At 37.8% G+C, this 22543-nt stretch overlaps 2 protein-coding genes across 4 annotated transcripts in view; one reads left to right on the top strand and one right to left on the bottom strand.

Moving 5' to 3' along the window:
* Scyl3 (SCY1 like pseudokinase 3) overlaps nucleotides 1-22543 on the bottom strand; it is a 90412-nt gene that overhangs the window by 16644 nt on the left and 51225 nt on the right. The gene's annotated exons all lie outside the window — the stretch shown is intronic.
* The window catches only part of Firrm (FIGNL1 interacting regulator of recombination and mitosis), a 45560-nt gene that overhangs the window by 16919 nt on the left and 6098 nt on the right, over nucleotides 1-22543 (top strand). For all 3 annotated transcript variants that reach the window (XR_008217949.1, XM_052737425.1, XM_052737426.1), the window contains 9 exons: nucleotides 5519-5667; nucleotides 5914-6028; nucleotides 8779-8959; nucleotides 9964-10046; nucleotides 10647-10698; nucleotides 12619-12708; nucleotides 16137-16322; nucleotides 18539-18661; nucleotides 20563-20658. Coding sequence is in view for 2 of the 3 variants with exons in the window: in XM_052737425.1 (XP_052593385.1) it covers nucleotides 5519-5667; nucleotides 5914-6028; nucleotides 8779-8959; nucleotides 9964-10046; nucleotides 10647-10698; nucleotides 12619-12708; nucleotides 16137-16322; nucleotides 18539-18661; nucleotides 20563-20658 (1075 nt within the window). In the remaining variant the exon portion in view is untranslated. The remainder of the gene's footprint in view (nucleotides 1-5518; nucleotides 5668-5913; nucleotides 6029-8778; nucleotides 8960-9963; nucleotides 10047-10646; nucleotides 10699-12618; nucleotides 12709-16136; nucleotides 16323-18538; nucleotides 18662-20562; nucleotides 20659-22543) is intronic.

The following is a 22543-nucleotide window of genomic DNA, read 5'->3' as shown; positions in this document are numbered from 1 at the left end:
ATCTTGAAATCAAGCAGAAGTGGCAAAGACTGAACAGATTATTAAGGGCATGTATGAGAATGTAAAATAGCCTGACATGCATATCTGTAGATTTAGAAGAAGAGACAATGGATTTTTTTAAAAAATGGACATAATGCCTAATGTTTTATAACTTGAACAGGTTTTTTATTTGTTTGTTTTGTTTTGTATAGGTAATGCCATGAAGTGACATTTTTTTATTTGTGGAGTTTATCTTAGCAATGAGTAAGACTCATGTGTAAGATGTGGTATTTTAAACTTTGTCCACTAATGTTTTATTAGGAACATTGCTGAGGAAGGAATGCAAAAGCAGAGAGGTGATTGGCAGTTGGAAAGAAAGTGCTGATAAGTCAGGAAGGTTTATTAGAAGGGCATGAGATAGTGGGAGAGCCTCAGGATATTTAAGTTCATTTTATGTGCTTGTATGGGTTTGGACCCAGTTGCAGGGGCCTTTATCCATTAAGCCACCTTGCCTTCCATAAAGTTTCATTTAGCTTCAGAATGAAACTAAGCATAGTTCTGTATAAATTGAAGAACATCTTCAGCTGTCAGTTTTCTCATCTGGAAATTGAAGTAATAATAGTTCCTACTTCAAGGGTTTTGTTTTGATTATGGTAACTTGTGTCAAGTGCCTGATGTGTGTGGTACAGTCAGTTTCTTGCCTCATTGCCAGTTTTGGAACCTAGAAGAATTGCCTGTATGAAGGCACTGAGAAGCCATATGCACACAAGTTCCTTATTTTTCATTCAGCTAGTTTTAGGAAGCTAGAACATTCAAGGAGTAAGAGTACTAGTCAGCCTTTCATATTGTCCAAGTATGTTGTCATAATTTTGTCTTTACTAGTTTTTATTATACTTTTATGGGGTTTAAATTAGGTTTGTAAACCATCTCAAAAGGTCTTCTTTCGTTAGGGGTTAATCACATTGGCAGTTATCTTTTTTTTTTTTTTTAAAGATTTATTTATTTATTATGTATACAGCATGTATGACTGCAAGCCAGAAGAGGGCGCCAGATCTCATTACAGATGGTTGTGAGCCACCATGTGGTTGCTGGGAATTGAATTCAGGACCTCTGGAAGAGCAGTCAGTGCTCTTAACCTCTGAGCCATCTCTCTAGCCCGGCAGTTATCTTAATAGAGCTCAAATTTAATACTGAAACCTGACATCTGTCATTTCATTTGTCCAAAAGTCCTGAACTTCTATCCCCAACATTTTTTGTTCCTTGATGTTAATTAATAATTAATTCCTTTTATCACTGAGAATAATGGAAGCAATTAGAAGAGAGCTTATATATACTCTCTCCTTGTACCTGTATTTAGGCCTGTACAGTAATTCCTTCACTGCCCTGAATTAATTCTACATGTGCCTGAGGCTAGCCTCTTTGTATTCTGGATGTAATTCTCTTATATGCTCAGGCAATTCCTACAGGTAGCCCTTTTCTCTTTTGTAACACCAACCTGCCCTCTCTACTGGATCATTTTCATGAGTATGTAACAACGTCTACTATTTCCCCCATTTCAGTATAAAACAATCCCTCAATTGTACATCCTTTTCCAGATTTGCTCTCATTTTCACTACATTTCAGTCCTCAAATGACTTCCTCATAGACCTTCCTGTTCATTTTCCTTGATTTTTTTTTTCTGTATAACAATTAACATCTGGTATTATAGTAGGCCCACAATTCATGAAGAATATATTAAAAAACCTACAGTTGTTGCCTGAAAGGCAAATGGTACTGAATTCTTTACTATGCTTTCTCATGCCTACGTAAATACGTATCTATAATAGCATTTATCTGTAATAAGAGAACCAGTATAGTAGTAGTATATTGTAAAAATTATGTGAATTGGTCTGTCTCTTCAAAAATATTTAGCTTTACACTGGTGACTTTTTGATGTGAGATGATTGAATGTCTCGTGGATCAGTGAAGTGAAGTGAATGACACAGTTATTGTGATGTGGCATTAGGCTACTCTGTAAAAGTTACTTGAAAATGAGTATGCCATACCTCAGCAGTGGAGCTGATGAACAAGAAGCTGCCTAGTGAACCATGGTGGCTAATACAGCAGAGCTATACCGTAAAGGGATGATTCACATCACAGGTGGGATAGAACAGGATGGTGTGAAATTTTAGCATGTCACTAAGAACAGCACATAACTAAAAACATGTTTTTCTGCATTTTTTCAATTAGTATTTTTCAGACAGTTACTTCAAGAAACAAGTCATAGATGAGAGGAGACTGTTAAACAAGTTTACTTTTTTACTTAACTGTCTCCTCTCATTAAAATGTAAACCATGTAGAGGGAAGTGTTTTCTATATTCTTTTTAGCACTACAATAGAACCTCCTCCTCAATCAGTGCATCCTGCTAATAGACATTTCAACACTTATGAATTAGTGTACAAGTACATATTTGAAAAATAAAGTATTTAGATGTTTAGTGGTTGTCTCTGGAATTTCATTACTTGTATTTTATTTTATTCATCTATTATTTATTTATTTTATTCTTCTTAACAATTAAACATCTTGTTAACTGTGTCACAGAGGAAGGAATACAGAATTAAGGAGGTCAGATAAGTGAACAAAGTGATGTAGGTAATTGACTATTATGGTGATATTTTATTTGTATTAAAATGTTATTTGTATGTTAATAAATAAAGTTGCCCGGGGGTCAGAGCTATTAGCAAGCCATAGGAAAGCAGGGCAGTGGTAGCGTACGCTTGTAATTCCAGCACTTAGTAGGCAGAGCTGGGTAAGTCTCTGTGTGTTCAGGGATACAGCCATTATTGGATACACATGCCTTTAATCTTAATACCAATCATGGAAAACCTGGAGGCCTATACAGACAGGCTGTGAGGAGGCGGTCATGTGGTTGGGTTTACAACCAATGAGAAGGCAGGACAGGAACTCTATATAAAGACTTTAACACAGGGGTAGCTCTGGTTCGGAGAGGTAGGACCACTGCAGGAGGAAGGGTAAGGTTTTGGCTCTTGGCTCTGACCTCTTGGCTTTCTTCTTTGCATTGGTTCTGTGTTTATTGTTTGATGGGAAGGTTGGATACATCTACAAATGGCGTCCAACGTGGTGGCAAGAGTTTCCACCTAAAAACTGAGAAAAAAAAGATTCTAAAACGGAGCTAAAAACAGCTTCCTAATTGTCTCTCTCAAATGAGCGGCAGCTGCCTGTTTGAGCTACTGGTGGGTTCCTAGAGTGCGTGCTCGACCTGCAGTATGGCGGGAATGAGGCCTCTGCAAGTGGCACATTAAGCTACATGGTGGATTTAGCCTTTGCTAGTGCAAAACAAAAAAGGGTTTCTGGGCTACTTGCTGCTTGGATAAAAGCATAGACCCACGATAGCTCCCAGAGCTGGCGGTAAACCACTGCCATGTTGGGAAGCTGAGGTGGGCGAAGCCAGCAGCCACAGCTGCTGCAGTTTAAAGCAAGAGATTCACAATAAGACAGATTCAGATGTAATAGTTTGCAATGTGTGTAAAAGATACGTAGGCTTGAAAGAGACAAAAAAGATGATATATAGAGTTATAGAAACAAATACATAGTTTTAAAAAATAAAATCTTTAAAAAGACAGTAAAGGTAGTATAAAAAATAAGCCACGTAAAAATGGATATTACACAGAGAATCTGCATTGTGTTGTCTTTGGGACTTTTAACTGCAGAAAAACATTTGATTGTAAAAGCTGTTGAGTTATGCCAAAATGTATATTTTAAAGGTACCTTGACTTCAAAATTTGGATATAAGGATATGTTACTTTGGAAAGGAGACTCTGCTTTTGTTTCCACAGAAAGCCAGAGGCTATGGATTTGTTCCAGATTAAGACACATCAGGTTTGACCAGCCAAGACCCCCTGAAAGGTCTCCGATGACACCATGGCCCAGATGATCCAACATCCAGAACGGTTTGAAGGCATCTGGCTCAGACGATACAGCCTCATGGACTATTCCATAATCCTAAAATTTTCTTTATTTCCCCATAAGATACAGCGCCCCCCTCCAGCAGGAAGTAGTAAGAGAAGCTACGCCCAAATTCCCAAATTATATGTAATTTTACTTTGTTAAGGTTAAAACCTTCCTTTTTGAAAAAAGAAAAGGGGGAAGTGCTGTGGGATGTTCTGTATGGCAAATGTGTTGCTTATTAGTCAATAAATAAAACACTGATTGGCCGTTGGCTAGGCAGGAAGTGTAGGCGGGGCAAGGAGGAGAATAAAGCTGGGAAGTGGAAGGCTGAGGCAGAGAGACACTGCCAGCTGCCACGATGAGAAACAGCATGTGAAGATACCGGTAAGCCACGAGCCACGTGGCAAGGTATAGATTAATAGAAATGGGTTAATTTAAGCTGTAAGAACAGTTAGCAAGAAGCCTGCCACGGCCATACAGTTTGTAAGCAAAATAAGCCTCTGTGTTTACTTGGTTGGGTTTGAAAGGCTGTGGGACTGGCAGGTGAGAGAGATTTGTCCTGACTGTGGGCCAGGCAGGAAAACTCTACCTACAGACTATATGTGAAGTAGTGCTTTTCTTTGTCACACTTCGAAAGACTTCAAGTATTTGTTAGGTGCATCCTTTTAAATGTTACATTACACATTAGACAGTTTGCTTATAATTGTCACACTTACCATAATTAAATATCAAGTAACTGCAAAAATATTGAGTACATATCTCATTTCATAAAGATTTTAATTGAAGCTTAAATCCATTACTGAGACATTTCTATGAAAATCTTTTTAATCCCCTTTAGTGTTTTTATACTATTTCTTAAAAAACTTAGCTTTTAAGAAACAAAATTTATAGTAAATTCAGCATTGACCCTTTTGTTTGTTTGTTTTGTTTTGTTTTGTTTTTCTCTGTGTAACAGTCCTGGCTGTCCTGTAACTCACATTTTTAGACCAGCCTGGCCTCAAATTCACAGAGATCCACCTGCCTCTGCCTCCCCAAGTGCTGGGATTAAAGGCGTGCACCACTACTGCCCAGTGAATTTACCTATCTTAAAACAACTATTTTATCTTATTTTTAGTTTAACTTATTTATTTTTGGTTGTTTGAGATAGGGTCTGAACTCTGGCCTCAAACCCAGTGTAGTCTTCCTGTCTCGGCCTCCTGAATATTGAAGTTACAGATAAGCTATTTAACAACTTTCAATAGAAGTAACTAAGCCAGAATATATCAGACCTATCTTTTTACATAGATTTTACTAGTTGATTTAATACTTGTCTTTACTTTTTTTAAGGAGACCATCATCAAATGGTATTACAATGCCTCAAAATAGTACTGGATTTCTCCAGAAAATATTTTCTTTATTGAATTAAAGCTATGTTATTTAGTTTCTAGGTCTTCATATCTTTCTGCTACCAATTCAGTATTTTGAGCTTTTTTTCCTATAAAATGCGTACTTTTTTTGCTTTTTCACTACTGGGACATGAGCTTGTAATACATTTGTTTAAATCCAGAAGCTAGCTATTAAATGCATGAGGTTTTTCACCTTTGTTTGCAGCAAGTTTCCCCCAAACCTATGTGCTGCCAGGATTTCCAAAGCACAGCAGGAGGAGATAGCAGGCACTTTCCTTGTGGTACTGGACCCACTCATCAGTCAGCTGCTCACATCCCAGCCTTTCGTGCAGGCAGTTTTGGATAGTAAACTAGGTAAGCTTCAAAACAGATTTAAATCATTGCCTTAATAATGGCATGTCAGATGTAGTTGTTTCCCTTTAAGCAGTTACTATTTTGTGAAATTTTAAAATTTTATTTAAAATTTATTGTACTTTTATTGAAATATTATCTATTAAGTCATACTTCTATTTTCTTTGTATTAAACTATTAAATTTCTGCTGAAAATATTTTAGAAATGTTTACCAATTTGTTTTAATATATGACTTTATTTCTGAAAAGACCTGCCCTGTGAACTGCAGCTCCCACAAGTCCTACTCCTGATTGTTGTTACGGATAAACTGCCCTCTCAGCCTAAGGATGTACAGACCCTGTGGTGCACAGAAGCTACGGCTAGGTAACATTTTGTTTATATGTAATCATATTACCAGTGGCTTAGGGGACCCTATTTGAAATGGCCTTGAATTTAGTTTAAGCCAGACATGGTGTGTGGTGATATGTTATTTGTGCACCCCAATAAAGCTTATCTGGGGATCAGAGGAAAAAGCCAGCCACTATATTAAATAAGGCAATGATAACACAGGCCTTTAATCCAACTATAGAGGTCTGGAGGTCTGGACAGACAGACAGGAAGTGATAGAGCTGGGCAGAAAGAGGAAGTAATGAAGCTGGGCGGAGAAAGGAAGTAAGATGGCAGAGCACAGAAAGGTACATAGGCGTGAGTATACAGGAAATAACTGTCTCTTGGGCTGAGAATTTCCTAGTGGTAAGAACTTGTGGCTTGACTTGTTCTATTCCTCTGATCTCTCAGTTTTCACTCCAGTATCTGCCTCCGGGTTTTTTATTAATAAGACCTGTAGCTAGAGAGTTTCTTCAGTCCTGCCTGGCCCACGGTCAGGACAAATCTCTCTCACCCGCCAGTCCCGCAGCCACTCAGACCCAACTGAGTAAACACACAGAGACTTATATTGCTTACAGATTGTATGGCTGTGGCAGGCTTCTAGCTATCTAGTTCTTACATCTTAAATTAACCCATTTCTATAAATCTATACCTTGCCACATGGCTCGTGGCTTACCAGTATCTTACATGTTGGTACTCATGGTGGTGGCTGGCAGTGTCTTCTGACTCAGCCTTCCTGTTCCCAGAATTCTCTTCTCTGCTTGTCCTGCCTATATTTCTTGCCTGGCTACTGGCCAATCGGCATTTTATTTATACAGAGCGATATCCACAGGAAAGACCATTTGGCAATTCATGTTATAATGGTGTGTTCTTATAATCCCTCTTCTGCAGGATACTGAGACAGAGAAGCTCTTGAACCAGTTTGTCATAGTCTGCTTAATAGCTGTTGTGTAGAAAAACTGCCATGTCAAAGATATAAAATATTTATAACAGATGCTAAAAATATTTTAATTTTATTCACTGATTATTACCCATTGGTTGGCAGTAAAAACATTGACTATAATGGAGATAGATGCAAATAATAGCCTGTAAAAATGAGCTAAAATAGGAGCTAGAGAGGTGGCATATCTTTTAAGAGAGCTTGCTGCTCAGTCATGAGGACCCAAGTTTGGATCCTAGTGCCTGTGTCTAGTGGCTTACAAATAACCTGTGACTCAGGCCTCAGGGAATCTGACACCCTCGAGTTTCCTGGGCTACACATGTGCACATACACACACAGATGTACACACAGGCATATGCATAAATAAAACTAAACCTTTTTGTAAAAAAGCTGTGATACTGTACAGTGTCTCCCAGGAAACGTCACTTGTCTTCACCCTCTTTAACACTCCTGTAGTCCAGGTGCTAGTTTGTTACTAACAGGATTATTGCTATGCTCCTAATTTTTTCATTCCGCAGTCTGAGATTCAAACTGGTATGCTCTAAAGTGAAGTAATATTCTAACTTTGAAATTTTGCAACCCGTTCTGTTATTGTTGACTTTAATACCTGATTTCTTCATATAAAATATATAAAAATTTTTTTTTTTTGTTTTGTTTTTTTTTTTGTTTTTCGAGACAGGGTTTCTCTGTGTAGCTTTGCTGGAACTCACTTGGTAGCCCAGGCTGGCCTCGAACTCACAGAGATCCGCCTGGCTCTGCCTCCCGAGTGCTGGGATTAAAGGCGTGCTCCACCACCGCCCGGCATAAAAAAAAATATTTTTATTATTTGAGAATGTCATACATGCATACAATGTATTTTAATCATATTCACCCACCAACTTCACCCTAAAATTTCCCTGACTTCCCATTCATTCCCAACTCTGTGTCCTCATGTGTTTCCATATACCCATGGGTCTGTGGCCATTAAGTGGACTGTGGTTAACCAACCAGGGGCCATACCCTTGAACGGACTGTCAGAAGCCATCTACTGTCAGGAGCAGGGACTGTTGAGACACTTGTCTCCTCCACCCCCATGTGAGGATGTTGATTAACTTGATCTTGTACAGGTCTTGTGTAGGCAACCACAGCTTCAGTGAGTTTACAAGTGCACAATCCTGTTCTTTCCAGAAGGCACTGTTGGATCCCTTTTCTCCCATGCTCTGGCTTTTATTTTTAACTCCTCTTTTATTTTTAACATAGCATGAACTCAATCATATCAGATTAGTTTGTCTCTTACAGGCTTTCATATTTTATTTTTAATTTGTTACTTGAAACCTTCATGAAAATTTCAACTATTTCTATCTTAAAATGATCCTTCCATGTGTGTTTAAAAATAATAATTTAGCTAAGCTCCATAAAAAATTTTGAGTTTGATTTTATGTAACTTGGCATTATTGTAAATGATGGAGATGTTTTTATTTATTTATTTTATTGGGTTTGTTTGTTTATTTGTTTAAGATGGGGTCTTGCTGTGTAGCCCTGGCTGTCTTGGAACTCTTGGCATCCTCCTGTCTCTTTCTTCCTAAGATTACATGCCCATTTTGAAAAAGGTTTGTTCAGGAAAATTCTTTAAAGATTTTTTTCTTCCTGGCAGTTAATTTATTTTTTATGTGTCATTATATTTATATGCATTTTCAATTACTATTGATTTTTTTTTTTATCACCTGATGTTTTGGTTCTCTGAAGTAGCCGTGTATATGACATTATTTTACTTGCTATTTGTTAACTTCTAATAATGCTGGGCTCAATGTTCTTAATTTTCCTGCAGGGTGTCCCTAATCAAAGCTGTTTTCTACAATTTTGAGCGGTGTTCTGGTGAACTCTCTCCGACTGCTCCTTTACAGGGAGTAAAGGATAATGGGCAAGCTGAGGTCACTTTGTATCAGCACGCTTGTGTTCATCTGTGTGCGTTTGTGGCTTCTTTTCATCCCTCACTGTTTCCGGAGCTGGTAAGTGTACTACAAACCTGAAAAGTGGAGTTCACACTTTGGTTTCTTTTCATTGAAGTTGTATTTGATATGTAGAAGAACAAATTGAGAATTAATGACTATAGTAAACCTCAGTCACCTCAACTTGCACATTTTGTCCTTTGGTTCATTTGTGTCCTAAGAAATGGCAGTCCTTGCTCATACAATACTAGATGGCTAAAACACTTGATAAAACATTTTGTGTTTTGTGGGGGGGGAGGTGTAAGAAAATCCCATGAGAAGTGGAAAACATAAGGGGATATTACCTAATGTACTAGTCATGTTTCTGTTGCTATGATAAAAAGCAACTTAAAAAAGGAGGAGTTTGTTTTGGTTTAAAGTTCCATAAGACAAGTCCACATAATGCCTGGGGAGGCATGGCATTTGGTGGCCAGGCAGGAAGCTGAGAGATCACATCTCAACCACACACAGGAAACAAAGCTCTTTGGAAGTGGAGCAAGTCTATAAACTCTCAATGTTTGCCCTCAGTGATGTACTTTCTCCAGCAAGGATTGGGGACCAAATGTTCAAATACCTGGGCCTCTGTGGGATATTTATTTTTCATTCAAACCACTGTACTCTTTCATAAAAAGTAAATAGTAATGTGTAATACTTGGTCTGTTATAGATGATTTTATTTTTAATAAATTAGATTGTTAAAAAGGTTGGAAATATTTTAGAAAAAAATTGTCATATTGCTTGGAAGCTTTCAGAGAATGCTCTTTGTGGCTCACAAGGGCTGAGTTAGCACACTTAAGATTGGTTTCTGTTCCCCTTCAGCTCAACACAATGAGGAACATATAGTAGTTCCTCAACAGATAAAGGAATGGCAGTAGAATTCTTTTAGATACTAGCATGCAGAGATAGCCCACTGAGGATCTCTTATTTTGATTCTGATATTGCTTTCTGAGTTAGTGTGAGAAATGTAATGTTAATATTTCATGAGCATCTGCCTAGTAATAAATTGACATTTCTGTTTTTTCATAGGATGCTGCTCTGTTGAATGCTGTGCTTAGTACTAATATGACCACCTCATTGTTAGCGATGGATGTGTGGTGTTTCCTTGCTCGGTAAAAAATGCCATTTCTGTGTTTGGATGGAGTCCTAGTAGTGACCAGCAGTAAATGGTTTAAAGTTAATAGAGAAGCCCTGCTTCTGTAATCTTTCCATGGTTAGATTTCATGTCACTATACTAAGTTTGGAAACAGGTGTCCGTTTTGGTTTTTCAATGTTTAAGCTAGTAGGTGAATGTTTAGGCAAATCTATATATTTTGATGTTCCTTGGTGATGGGCATCTAGTTTGAACATGCCTAATTTGAAATCCAAAATGTCTAAAATCCCAAACTTTGAGCACTGATGGTACCAACAGTGAAAAGTTACCTTCCTTGAAACAGTTTAATGCTCAAGATTACTAGAAATAGTAAATAAAAATTAAGTTATGTATATAGCCAGTTATGAGTTTAATGTTTAGATTTAGACTCATCCCCAAATCTCATTACATATATGTAAATATTCTAAAATCTGATAAAATCTAAAATCTGAAACACTTCTGGTATAAGACATTTCAGATAAAGGGTGTTCAGCCTGTAATAGATCACATGTCCTCACAAGGGTGTTTCTGGTTTCTTGCTCTTCTAACTGGAAACTCAGTGACTCTTTTAATATCATAGATATGGAACAGCTGAACTTTGTATGCATCATGTCACCTTAGTGGCTCATCTGGTAAGTAGAATGAAACAGCCTAAAACACCCACTTTCTGTGTTTTCTTTGGAGGTAAGATTTTTTTTTTTATTTGTTTGTTTTGAGACAGGGTTTCTCTGTGTAATAGCCCAGGCTAGCCTAGAACTTGCTTTGTAGACCAGACTGGCCTGGAACTCAGAGATCCGCCTGCCTCTGCCTCCCAAGTGCTAGAAAGAGATATGATATTTTTTGGATGTTAATAAAAATGGGAGCAATAATAGCTAAAAAAAATTTTTTTAAAGATTTATTATGTATGCAGAGGGCGCCAGATCTCATGACAGATGGTTGGGAGCCACCATGTGGTTGCTGGGAATTGAACTCAGGACCTCTGGAAGACTAGCCAATACCCTTAACCACTGAGCCATGTCTCTAGCCCCAATAATAGCCAAATTTAATGCTAATTGTTTTTAATTGCTAACTTAATGCTAATGCTAGTACAAAAAATGTAGTTAAAAAACCCACCATATAAAGTGGAGAATTTTGTCATTTTCAGAATTTTAGAATTCAGTGGAATTTTAGAGTTTGTAGTGGGGGGGGGGGGGAAGTCTCGGTCAATTGACAATGTCTTTAAAATTGAATGTAAAGTGAAAGTGAAACTGTGACATTGGCTAAGTGCCCATCTCCTCTTTAATATAACTTGAGGTCTCCTATGATTTTGTGTATTTTATAGTCAGGATGGTGTGAAAGGGATTCAGTGATTGTGATCATTGTTCTTAGGAAAAAAAGTCGGTTTGTTACTGAGTACCAGCATTATGGTTTCTTTATCTTTAATGGTGATTTTTAATTATGAAATGTGTTCCGTATGAAGTGCTTATGACCTTTTTGTCGCTATTTTTATCCATAGCCTTTGATAATGATCATGTCTGAACTTGTCTGCCCTTTGATTCTTAGCAGTTACTGTGTCATGTATTTCTGCATGTCATTTAGTGACTGTATGCTCCCGTGATGAGGAGCATAACCTGAACAGCTGACATTTATACCTCTCTAGCTCATAGCAGGGTACTTCCTAGTGGAAGGCCTGGCACACACATGCTGCACAAGAGAGAGCAATTCCTTACATTCTTACAGCTTCAGTCTTTGCTATTCACTTTTTTAAATAAAAACATTATTTTCTTAGATTATGTGTGCCTCTGTATGTATGGGCATGTAAATGCATGTTTCCACAGAGGCCAGAGGTGTCAGATCTCTGGGAGCTGGAGTTACAAGGTGGTTTGTAAGTGGCCTAATCTGGGTGCTGGGGACCAAGTTTGGGTCCTCTGCAGGTTCTTAATGCTGTGCCATCTCCAGTCCCTCTTAATTTGTTTTTTTTTTTTTTTTTTTTGGAGACCAAAATATTTAGTCTAGGCTGGCCTTGAACTCATGTGTCCTTGCCTCAGCCTCCTAGGGCTAGGATTACCTTATAAATGCTAACTCAGCTTCACTGAACATTAGTGTGCTTAGATCTTTAAAATTACATAAATTATCTCGCATAGTGACATTAACATACCAAGTTATTGTCAAAGTGGTAATTATTGTGTTTTTAAATACAACGTAAGAGTTCCTTTTTCATTATTAAAGCAACCAAATTTCTTTGAAGCAAAGAAATTAATAGCCCTAAATTAAAAATTAAAATTAGCTATAGTCCTATCACTCAGAAAGAGTCATTAGTATTTTGGCATATAATTGTGTCTTAGAAATTGACTCTCGGGCTGGAGCGATGGCTCAGAGGTTAAGAGCACTGACTGCTCTTCCAGAGGTCCTGAATTCAATTCCCAGCACCCACATGGTGGCTCACAACCATCTGTAATGAGATCTGGCACCCTCTTCTGTATACATAATAAATAAATCTTTAAAAAGAAAGAAAGAAAGAAATTGACTCTCTGGTTTTAACACATTCTCTTCTTTCTTTCCTGACTTTCCAGATAAAATCTTGCCCTGGAGAGTGTATTCAGCTTACCAACCTGACATTACTGTTGAGGCGTCTCTTTTTCTTCATGACCCCACCCCATCAGGCAAGAATATTGTCTGTGTCAGTGTCTTCAATCACGTGTGAGAATGGAGTTCAGATCCCTCCCTGTTTAAATGTAGTGTGACTGGAACATAAATTAACATTGATGCTTTGGTAATTGATTTTAGGTCTGTGGAGATTTTGATGTCCCTGTTTCAGCTTAACAGATAAAATCTGATTCAGTTTTCCTGTAATACCTCTTTCTCCTTTTTTTGTTTCCCCATGTCTTTAAGATATTTGTGGGCAATGAGATAGCTCTGTGCCTTTATTCCATTTATTAATTCTGTTATGCCTTGAATGATGTATCTTCGTTTTTAAGGAAAAGTTACAAGTATGGTAAGCCTCAGTTGCTTGCTGTTGTGAAGTCAACAAGATTTGCCACGATTGAGGACATTCCTGTCTCCGGGGCTTGAGTAGCCTTGTGCAGTCTGGTAGATGGGTACCATTGGAACTCCCATAGCAGGGTTTTTGTTGGTATTTAAAAACAAGTGTCTGGACTCTGACCTATAAATGCAGCGGTGGGTGTGAATAAGGCTCAGCAATTTGCTTTTGTTGTTAAGCACTTGACGTGATTCTGACAAGGAGTCGAGCTTGGAATCCACTAGATACACAAAAGAAATTTGCCCGTAAAGCCTTTGGCTTTGACTTGAATCCTGATTTATATCAGTGACGCAGCATTAACACACATCAGAATGGAGATGTTTTACTAAAAGCTGACACATGCTAAGATGTGTTTCTGTTTCCATGGGAATAAGGATTGAATATGTATTATAACTCAGCACTCAAATTATTTTAGTTGTTACCTGATTGAAGGAAAAGTAATGTGCCTTATTTAAACATGCTAGTAATTGTGTGTTATAGTTTCACTTCCGTTGCTGTGATAAAACACTGACAGAAAGCAACTTTAAGGAAGAGAGAATTGATTTGGCTGAAATTCCAGGTAAATTCCTCCCTTGTTGCAGGGAGGTCAAGGCAGGAAATTCAGACCGCTAGTCATATCACATCTGTAGCCAAGAACAAAGAGAAACAAATGCATCCATGCTCTCTTGCTTGTGCCTAGCGTAGTTTCTCCACTCTTCTCACAGTTCAGGACTCCCTGCTTAGGGAATGGTGCCTTCCACAGTAGGCTGGGTCTTCCCATATCAGTAACTTAATTACGACAACCTCCACAGGCATACCCAATGTAAACAGTTCCATATTGAGACTCTCTGCCCCGCTAATTCTAGATTGTGTTAAGTTGCAATTAAAGGTAACCATCACGTTGTGCTACTATTTTTATGTAAGGTAAAAATTACTACATTTTCATTTTAAGCCCACAGGTATATTTCCCTTCTTAGTGGAATCTATATTTTCTACAGTTTCCTTACACTCCACTCTTCTCGAACTGTCAGCCCTTTAAATCTTTGAATCTTTTAGTTTTAAATCTTTAAAGTGATGTTTTAACCTCAGAATAGAGTGTGGAACTCTGAAGTGATCAGTTTTGGTAACACCTTTTTAAAAAATTTTTTTACTGCATAGGACATTACTATATGTCATTTATTTTTTGAAAGGGGACCCATTTGTTGATTTATTCAACCTTATTATAAGGAAGAATGAATTGTTTCTCCAGTCAACCAAATCATGGCTTTCTTGATGCACTGTAGTTTTCTGCTGAAGTTGTTTGTTATAATTGACACTCAGCTCTTGAAGGATCCTTTTTCTTGTAGGCTCTGTCATAGCAGATGACCACAGTCTCTCACTTGTTTTGTCAGCTACATGTACAAATAGATAATAGCAAGGTCTGGCACTATCAAGTGTCATGTTGTATTGCTTTGGGCTTAGAAGGGATTTTTGTTCAGCTTTTGATGTATGACAAGTTTTCCTATATTTAGTGAAGTTTAAATATTATAAATTGAATTGTCTCATTTGTTTAAAAATATACTAGTAATCTTCTTAGGTTCCACAAATTTAGCAATTAAATACACTATTATTTTTCTAATCTAACATTTGAACTAGTGTTTGAAATTTTAGTTCCTATATTTGAGTCTTCTTGACATCTGCATTTTAACAGAACAGTATTGTGTTTCTGTTAACGCAGTAAGCACTTTGGTGTGGTGATATTGTGTTCCCCAAAATATTGTGCATTCACACTCAGGAAGCAGAGGCAGGAGGATCTCTGTGAGTTCGAGGCCAGCCTGGTCTACAAAGTAAGTTCCAGGAAAGGCGCAAAACTACAGAGAAACCCTGTCTCGAAAAACCAACAACAACAACAAAAAAATATTGTGCATTCTAATAAATTTATCTGGGGTCAGAGGACAGAACAGCCACTAGATAGACATAAAGACCAGAAAATGGTAGCATACACGCCTTTAATCCTATCACTTGGGAGGCAGAGATCCATGTGGATCTCTGTGAGTTTAAAGCCACACTGGAAACAGCCAGGCATGGTGACTCACGCCTTTAATACCAGGAAGTGAGCCTTTAATCCCAGGAAGTGATGGCAGAAAGCAGAAAGGGATATAAGGCTGAGGACCAGGAACTAGAGCTGGTTAAGCTTTTAGGTTTTTGAGTAGCACAGTTCAGCTGAGAGGCATCCAATCTGAGGAAACAGGATCAGCTGAGGAATTGGTAAGGTGAGGTGGCTGTGGCTTGTTCTGTCTCTCTGATCATTCAGTGTTCATCCCAATACCTGGCTCTGGGTTTGTTTTTATTAATAAGACTCTTTAAGATTCATGCTACACTTTGGATTATATTTCAGGGGAAAATGGATTTAACAATCATATCATTGTTTTGTTTTGTTTTGTAGCTTCCTTTTGGAAGACTAATTTAGTATGTCCTCTAAGGCAGAGCAGAGCCGGCTAATCATTTGTAAACTGGACCTATGATCTTGGTTTCATGTTCCCAAATGCAGTAAGCTAAGCTAAAAGCCAGGAGAGTGGTGAATTAACCTTGCCATATCTGGAATATTAGATTGACGTAACTGTATAAGGTGATGAGTACTTGGAAGATAGCAGATCTACTGGGTAGAAAGAAGATAAAATATCTGATGTGAATAATAATGAAATACATTATTTAACACTCCTTAGTGCATTTTGTATCATGCTTCATTTAAGCATGACTTTTCATTTTGGAAACAAATACAGTAGCAACAAAAATAATCATGTTCATTTATGTTGTGTTGGTCTGGTACCCAGTACTGTGCATTTATGAAGCAGATTTTAAAAATTTTTGTTGGTTGAGACAAGATCTCAGTATGTGACCCTGGCTGCCCTGGGTCACTATGTAGACTAGGGCGACCTCAAACTTGTAGAGATACTTATGCCTCTGTCTCCTGAATGTTGGAGTTGTATAGACCACCACACCTGGCCTAAGTGTTGAAGTTAATATTCATTTCTTGTATGTCCAGTCATCCATTAGTCTGAAGTTGCTCATTTTATTCTCAACTTATTTCAGGTGGAATTTATCCGGAGATTTTCTCCGAAAGAAGCTGACAACTTGCCTCTGTGGCAGTGTATTTCTTTCCAGTCATTGTCTGCTGATCTTAGGAAACAAGCTGCGTGTGAAGTGATCAGAGTATGCACAGCACAGTGCATAAAATGGTTGAGCAGCAGTCATACTTTGTCAGAACTTGACTATCTGGTGAGATAGTTTTGATTAACTCAGCAGTTGACTTAGCACTGTTTCAGCTGATAGCTACAGTCTCTGAGATGTGCTCTTTCAAAACCTAGCAGTATGTACATTATTTAAAAGGATCTTTGAGAAAATTTTAATCAATTAATGTAAACTGAGCAGGAAGGTTTCCTCTTGGGTAAGACCCATTTGGAAAACATGACAGCACTTCATTTACTATTTCTGGTTGCACCTATCTGGATGAAGCAGATATGATTCACTTCCTCCCCCTTAGATAGGATCTTATTACTGCATAGGCCAGGATAGCTTTGAACTCAGGATCTTAGCCTCCTTAGTGCTAGATGACAGGTGTGTACCATTATGACCAGCTTAGACATGATTCTTTTATTTGACAAAATACAACAGGCATTTTACAGAAAACTGCTCTGAGCTTTTATGTAGCATTCTATTTAATTGTTTCCTCATAAAACAAACAAAAAGTTCGTCTGTAAGTAGAAGATACATGATTTTTAAAGATGGACTAGATACAGTACCTGCAGTTGAATTTTCCACTTCAGTCTTCATTTGCTTGTTCATTTACTCACCAAATAAACTTTGAGTGATCTTATGTAATACGTTTTGTTTTAGTCATTGGGGGTAGATGTAACAGGAAACAAAATTAAGAAACCTCCTAGTTTTATAGATGTATATTCTAGCTAAGAAGTACACAGTATAATAAATACCTCTATGGTAAGTATACAGAAACTTAGCAGGGATAAAGTATACGTTCAAGCACTTGGAAGCTTTCTTTTAATTTTTGATTAGAAGTTGCTCAAGGCATATGTTTCCATACTAAGTTGTTCTTCTGTACTGTTGTAAAGTGGCAGTTGGACCATAATTATTAAGGTAGTTTAAAACATTTACATAAAATCAAAGAAGGCTTTTGTGGCTTTATTTTATTTATTATAGCTAATCATGGATGGGTTAAGTTTGTCATTTGTATTTAATATGCACTAGTTTCTAATTGTTCAGCAAACTTAGTAGACTTCTCAATATACATTACACTTTTTATAATGAAAATATTTTGGGTGTATTAGGTATAAGCACTAATTTTCTAAAATTAACTCCTTAAGCTATGTGCAAAACTTGCTGAATGTATTTATTTGTAAAGGGAAGTAGATTAATTTTGAAAGAGATGGTGTAAGGCAATTCCAGCATGGGTGTAGATATTGAAGTATAGGATTCAAGTCAGTGTTACTGACTATTAGATTTTAGTATGGCCTTCTTTCTATACACACCACCCCCAGACTTTAGTACAAGCCAGAAAGAGATCTGAGTTTTTGTATGTAGAATTGAGAATGAATCCAGAAAAGGTTGTTTTCTGTTTCAAATTCTAGACAGTATATTTCTTAAATACTTTATTTGTGTATAAAATGTAATGTTTTCTGTAGCATCTCATGGTAAAACACCAAAAATAATAAAAAATCTAGTAACCTATGCAGATTGCTGTGTGTACAGATGAAAAAAATACAGCTTTCTTTTGATAAATATTTTAAATTAGGCCAACTTTGCTCACCATGTGTTAGGTTTTTATTGTTGTGACAGACACAATGACCATAAGCAGCTTGGGGAAGGAAGAGTTTTTTCAGTTTAGAGTCCATTATGAAGGGACATCAGGGCAGGAACTCAAGGCAGGAACTGAAATAGAAGCTATGATGGAGCGCCACCTACTGGCTTGCTCCCCATCACTTACTCAGCCTGTTCTCATCCACAGTCAGGACCACCTGCTCATGGGGTGGCATAAAACCCCCAGTTGGCCGAGCCCTCCCACACCAGTAACCAATCAAGAAAATGCCCTACACACTTGCTTACAGGTAATCTGATGGAGGCATTCTCTTAATTGAGGTTCCTCTTCCCAGATAATTCTAGCTTTTGTTAAGCTGACCAAAACAGAAAAAACAAGAAAAACAGGACAAAAGCCTAGTAAAAGTCAATGCTGTTGCTGCTATTTTAAATGAAAAATTCAATCTAAAAGGAGAACATGCTTTTATGTGCAAGGAAAACTGATCTTAATAATCGTATTAAAATTTTCATATATATTTGTTTTAAAAAGCTGAAAAAGATGGCTTTATGTCTTAGTCATGTGGATTGTTATGAACAGTTGTAAGTAACTCATCCAGTGTTTACAATTGGGCCCCTGGTCCTTTAGATTTGTGAACTGACACTTTCTCTTTTCTCCCCTTTAGAACACAGCACTCTCGGCTTTGCTTACCGTATGTAATTCTGCTGGTGATGCTTTGGATATTAGACAGCAAACTTCAGTTACTGAAGTTGTCAGTCAGCTTTGGGCTTTTATAAACATTCAACAAGTAAGGAAGCTAGCTACTCATCATTTCTTTGAAAACTATAGAATATTGATGAGAGAATATTGCAATCTCCCTATAGATTAAAATTTCTAATTTCTTGAGGCGATAGGTCGAAGTTGTGATTAGAATTCACCTAATTGTGTTCTCTCTCAGACTTTTGTTATATATGTGTGTGGGGATAAAGGAGTGTATGCATTTTTTTGGGTATGTGTGTGCGTGTGTATCTACGTCTGCTACCCCTTTCCTCCCAAAGTGCTATGGTTACAGATGAGCTCTGCCACTCATTTTTTGTGTGGCCCCTGGGGCTCAGGTCCTCATGCTGGCACATCAGGCATTTTACTGACTGAGCCATCTCCTTAGGCCCTTTCAGGCAGACTTTTTGTGTTGTTGTTTGTTTTGTTTTTCTCTAGTGTGTGATATTAATCTTGGACCCTACCATAGTGGCAACCACAGTCCATCTATCTGAACCCTTTTAAAAATTAAGTTTCATCTTTTTTCCCCCTGTTGGATTGATGTCTGTTTGTCATTTTGAGGTTTTGGGTTTTTTTTAAAATAATTCAGATGACAAGATAGTGAGTTGACTTTAAAGTGAAAGGGTCTAGTGAGTGGATGTAGCTAATTTGTATTCCTCTTCCCCAGCAAAGCCAGGAAATCAAGTGGTTATTAGGCTAAAATTAGAACATATCCCCTACATATGGTTGTAAACTTAAGTTTCTTATTTTAAAGATTTAAACATTTCAAGTACAATGTTTGTTTTCTCTAACTGAGCATGTGACCTCTGGCAGCCAGTGGAAGCTGAGAGAAAAACACAAACTCTGGGGAAGTAATAGAAATTATTTTGCAGATAGTGGCTCTTAGATGTTCAGGTTTCCTGGAAGTCAAACCCCAGGGCTTCCTGTGTGCTCTACCACTGAGCTACAACCTAGCCCTGGAGAAAGACTAGGTTTCATGATCCATTTTTATGGTCATGTTATCAAGAGGCTGCCACTGATGTTTACATAGCACTTAGTGCCATTCAGCATCGCTGTCCTGGGATGTGCCTCACATCAGTATGACATAAACACTATGAAGAGGCTGCCACTGATGTTTACATGGCACTTAGTGCCATTCAGCATCACTGTCCTGGGATGTGCCTCACATCAGTATGACATAAACACTATGAAGAGGTAGAATTTGACCAACACCAATGGATATACAAGTTTTTCAGTGGCCGACAGTGGTAATTAGACCCTTTAAATCCTCTTTTTGAATGATGGCTCCTCTGTTCCTAGCCATGTGATCTTGAGCAAATAACTTTCTTCACCCTGTTTTGTTATTATTACAATGGACACCAAAAAACAAAAATAAAATGGGTATGGTATTATCTACCACTTAGTTGTTATAAACCATATAGGTGAGGTAGTAATTATAAATCACAGATTGACTGGTATATAATAAATGCTTAGTAAAATACTATTGTAGCTATTCTCATGTATCTTAGTTAGGCTTGCTGTTGTGATAAAACACCATGACCAAAAGCAACTTGAGGAGAATAGAGTTTATCTTACATCTTATAGTCCACCATCCAGGAGAGTCAGGGGCAGGAACTCAAGGCAGGAACTAATGCAGACCCCATGGAGGAGTGATGTTTACTGATTTGCTCCTATGGCTTGCTCAACCTGTTTTCTTAGAACACCCAGAACCACCTGCCCAGGGGTGGCACTGCCCACATAGAGCTGGGCCCTCGCATATCAATAATTAATCAAGAAAATGCCCTACAATTTGTCTACAGGCAGTCTGATAGAGGTGTTTTTTAAATTGAGGTTCTTCCCAAATAACTCCAGCTTGTGTCATGTTGATGAAAAACTAACTCTTACATCACATAATTGAAAATTCTCACCAAAATTACTTTGTTTCTTTTCAAGGTAATCAGTCAACCCTATGTTCAACAGGCATTTAGCCTTTTACTTCAACTACTGGCATTTTTCATCCAAACTGTAGATCCACAACTGATAAGTCAGGTAATAACAGCGACCAAGTTGGTTCTTTGCTTGTTTGTGAATCTGCAGTGATTTATTTGGTTTACTTGTAACTCCTTTAATCCTTTGTCCCTCTTCCTTCCTTCTGCCCGTCTGTCCTTCTTTCCTTCCATCTGTCTTATGGAGCCCAGACTGGCCTCCGACTCCTTATGTAGCAGAGGATGCCCTTCAACTTCTTGTCCTTTATCTTTAGAAGCATGTGGCACCACACCAAGTTTGTATGCAGTGCCAGGAATTGATTCTAGGGCTTTGTGCATGCCTGGCATTCACTCTACCAACTGAGCTCAATCTTCAGCCTTTGTAATCCTTTCCTTGTCAACTGAATGTGTCAGCTTGTGTTCATCAAGGTTGTAACCTAATGTCTTTCTAGCTTCTGTTAGTGTTCTTGTTGTTGATTCAGCCTCCATCCGTTCTCTGTCACCTTTAGGCTTTATGCTTTGCAGTTACATAGTCAGAATTTTGTGTGGCACAACCCAGGAAATAGCCTGCCAGACTGCCCAGGAAATAACCAAGTTAGGAGTCCTGGTGTTGTGCTGAACTCTGCATTTATTGCACTTGCAAAGGTACTGTCAACAGCTAGCTTTGAGATCATGCAACATTGCCTTGTCTTTGTTTCCTTTAAAGAGTTAAAGTGTTTCCAAAAACTGGTTCTGCTGTATTTCTTCTTTGGACCCCAGCTTACCTGGCTGGGCATAGGCAGCTTTACTGTCTGGAGTGTCTCTAAGGTGGTGCTTCTGAGGCAACAAAACATGGGAGTGCCTTCCTTTTATCTGAAGTGACTGAGAGCTTTGGAATGAGTCCATATTGGACAGGGTCAGGAAGCAAAAAAAAAAAAAAAACCACAAACAAAAAAAAAGCAGTAGAAATAACTTGTTATTTAGGGTATGAAAGAGGTGGAATCTGTCATCATATATGATGGACTGGAACAAAATGAACTAAAAGTAGTGGTAAAGCTTGGTTTCAGGCAACTCTTGTTAAATGTATATATAAAGAAATTAGCTTAGCAAGCAAATACTAATTATGTGTAATGTGGACTATTGTAAAGAAAGAATGTGGTAAAACACATACTGAATGCAGTAATGCTTGAATTTGCTGACTGAAATTTCTAAGGTTCATGTTGAAAAATTAAATAGGATAATTTTTTTTTTAATTTATTTATTATGTATACAAAAGAGGGTGCCAGCCGGGCGGTGGTGGCGCACGCCTTTAATCCCAGCACTCGGGAGGCAGAGCCAGGCGGATCTCTGTGAGTTCGAGGCCAGCCTGGACTACCAAGTGAGTTCCAGGAAAGGCGCAAAGCTACACAGAGAAACCCTGTCTCGAAAAACCAAAAAAAAAAAAAACAAAAGAGGGTGCCAGATCTCATTACAGATGGTTGTGAGCCACCATGTGGTTGCTGGGAATTGAACTCAGGACCTCTGGAAGAACAGTAGGTGCTCTTAACCTCTGAGCCATCTCTCCAGCCCTAAATAGGATAATTTTAAGAAGTGCTTAGTTTTAAAAAGCTTTAAGCAACTAAAGTCTACACTTGCAATATAACTGTTGAAATAGGGCTTGTGTCCTTTGTAGATTTCACTTTTGTCCCTTTCCATTATCAGGAGCTGACTAAGCTCTCCTGATTTAATTCACTTTACTATTTTTAACCTAAGAGCAATGAATAATTTTTTACATTTTTAAAGAATGTTAAATATATATTAGCTTTATATGATATTTGTCATATGTAATATCCATAACTATATTTATATGCAACACATAATGTGTTGCCTATAAAGCCTAAATTTACTGTTTGGATTTTTTATAGAACAAGTTTGCAAATCGTTGCTTTAAATAATGAACTTCTTTCAGTAGAATTGAAAATGCAAAATGC

Source organism: Peromyscus californicus, unplaced genomic scaffold (genome assembly GCF_007827085.1).
Source record: "Peromyscus californicus insignis strain IS unplaced genomic scaffold, ASM782708v3 Scaffold_14__1_contigs__length_90479793_seg_2, whole genome shotgun sequence".
Classification (NCBI taxonomy): Eukaryota; Metazoa; Chordata; class Mammalia; order Rodentia; family Cricetidae; genus Peromyscus; species Peromyscus californicus.
The sequence above is the reverse complement of the archived record's forward strand: the minus strand, read 5'-3'. Positions and strand labels throughout refer to the sequence as shown.